We start from the raw sequence: 1,551 nt of genomic DNA on the forward strand, positions 1-1,551 counted from the left end.
CTTCTCCTGCCTTCACCTTCTCCTCCCGGCCGCCGCTAGCGCTCAGGGCTACCCCCCGGCCCTCCTACCACCAATCGGGATCTGACCCCGGGGACAACGGGAATGGCCCTCCCGACCACCGCGGCGCCACACCACACCACCACCTGCCCCCATGACGCCGCCCAACTCCCGGCACCGCCCCGCGATGCACCACCATCCAACAACCACCCCCGGCCGCCGGCGCGGATCCGGGCGCGCCGCCCCAAGGCGCCTCGCACGGCTGCTGGCGTGGATCCGGGCGCGCCGCCCCCATCCACCCCGCGCGGATGCTGGTGCGGATCTGCCCCTACCTCTCCGCCGTGGCCTACACAACTGCACGGTCCTCCCCCTCGCTCCCTGATCCCTCACCGCCGCCAAGATCCAGCTGCTCCGCTAGCCTACAGAGCGCGCCGAGGTCCATTAACATGGCTGGCATTCAGCTCGGGCAAGCATAATGTACAGCTTCCCCAGCGTTCGCTTGTAGTTCACCGGCTAATTGTGCACGTCCTGGGGTTCATAGACGGTGCATGTGCAGCTCGGAAACGGCCTCCGTGTTGTTCCCTTGTGGATGCATCAGCCACACATTTTTTTTGTTCTTCATATTTTTGCTTGCTTTGTGCAGGGAGGTTAGCTTGAGTCCCCAATTCGGTAGTGGTTCTGATCTCCAGCGACCACAACGTGTGTGTTGTACATTCCGCTTGCACCACGGATGCAGTTTATCATCTATGCGTGGGAGGTTCTTGCACCAGCAGCTCCCCTTGGCCGTCGGCAGTGTGGCATGTAGTTCATCCATCGACGCTGCAACATGCGTCATTTTGTTGCTGTAGTGATCTTTTCTCTCACAGTAGTTCCCTCTGTTGCCAAGTGTAAAAGAATTGGAAGATTATAATTGGAAAAGGTTGAATCTTCTATACAGCTCACTTTGTTGTTGTGTGGAAGAAAAATTGATGTAGGCCACTCGTCTCGTCCTTGCGGTTTTGTTTTGTTTTGCAGCAACTCACTTTTTGTTTTGCATCTCACTCTTTTTTTCTTCAGGAAATCATTTGCAGTGCACTCAGTAAGAAGGAGAAGAGAACATTGATGTTCATTTTGAAGTTTGATTTGTTGTTTATGGGAAACATAGAAAGAAAAGGGTAGTAAGAACGGATGGTCATTTTGTATAAGCAAGTCTTTCCCTAGTGCAGTTCTGTTGGGTACTGCATCATTGATTTTGTGGCTGTTTAAAAAATAATGAATGAATATGTATGCTTGTAAGCTTACTTTGTTCTTTCATGCTGTTCACTATAAAACTAAAACTCCTTTGTGGTTCACTTGGTAATCCGAAAACAAAAACACCTTGCAAAGCAGCTCACTTCTCATTACATGTGGTTCGCTTGCTCAGTCCCTGCGGTCCACTCGTGCGGTCTATGCACGAAAGAAATTATTGAGTTTGGAAAAAACTCACGAGGTTCACTTTTGGTAGTGTCACGGCCCGTGTACAGTAGCCTCAAAGTTCACTTTTCATAGTATTGCGGTTCACCACCGCTCGACATG

General features: G+C 51.8%; 1 protein-coding gene across 2 annotated transcripts; it reads left to right on the forward strand.

Moving 5' to 3' along the window:
* Nucleotides 1-6: 6 nt before the first annotated feature.
* On the forward strand, nucleotides 7-933 carry LOC119363531 (lysine-rich arabinogalactan protein 19-like). Of its 2 annotated transcripts, none has more exons than XM_037628904.1 (2): nucleotides 7-474; nucleotides 641-933. In XM_037628904.1, the coding sequence occupies exons 1-2, from the start codon at nucleotides 103-105 to the stop codon at nucleotides 647-649; spliced, it is 381 nt and encodes a 126-aa protein (XP_037484801.1). In that variant the 5' UTR covers nucleotides 7-102; the 3' UTR covers nucleotides 650-933. The 2 variants fall into 2 exon arrangements, with proteins under 2 accessions (XP_037484801.1, XP_037484800.1); XM_037628903.1 differs by having other exon boundaries at nucleotides 7-311.
* Nucleotides 934-1,551: the final 618 nt, after the last annotated feature.

This window comes from Triticum dicoccoides, chromosome 2B, assembly GCF_002162155.2.
Source record: "Triticum dicoccoides isolate Atlit2015 ecotype Zavitan chromosome 2B, WEW_v2.0, whole genome shotgun sequence".
NCBI lineage: Eukaryota > Viridiplantae > Streptophyta > Magnoliopsida > Poales > Poaceae > Triticum > Triticum dicoccoides.

Bases quoted from the DNA above. Each gene is read 5' to 3' on its own strand.
- LOC119363531 (XM_037628903.1), top strand. From the start codon at position 103: ATGGCCCTCCCGACCACCGCGGCGCCACACCACACCACCACCTGCCCC. The intron at 312-640 runs GTGCGGATCTGC...TGCTTTGTGCAG, and splicing joins TCCACCCCGCGCGGATGCTG to GGAGGTTAGCTTGAGTCCCC.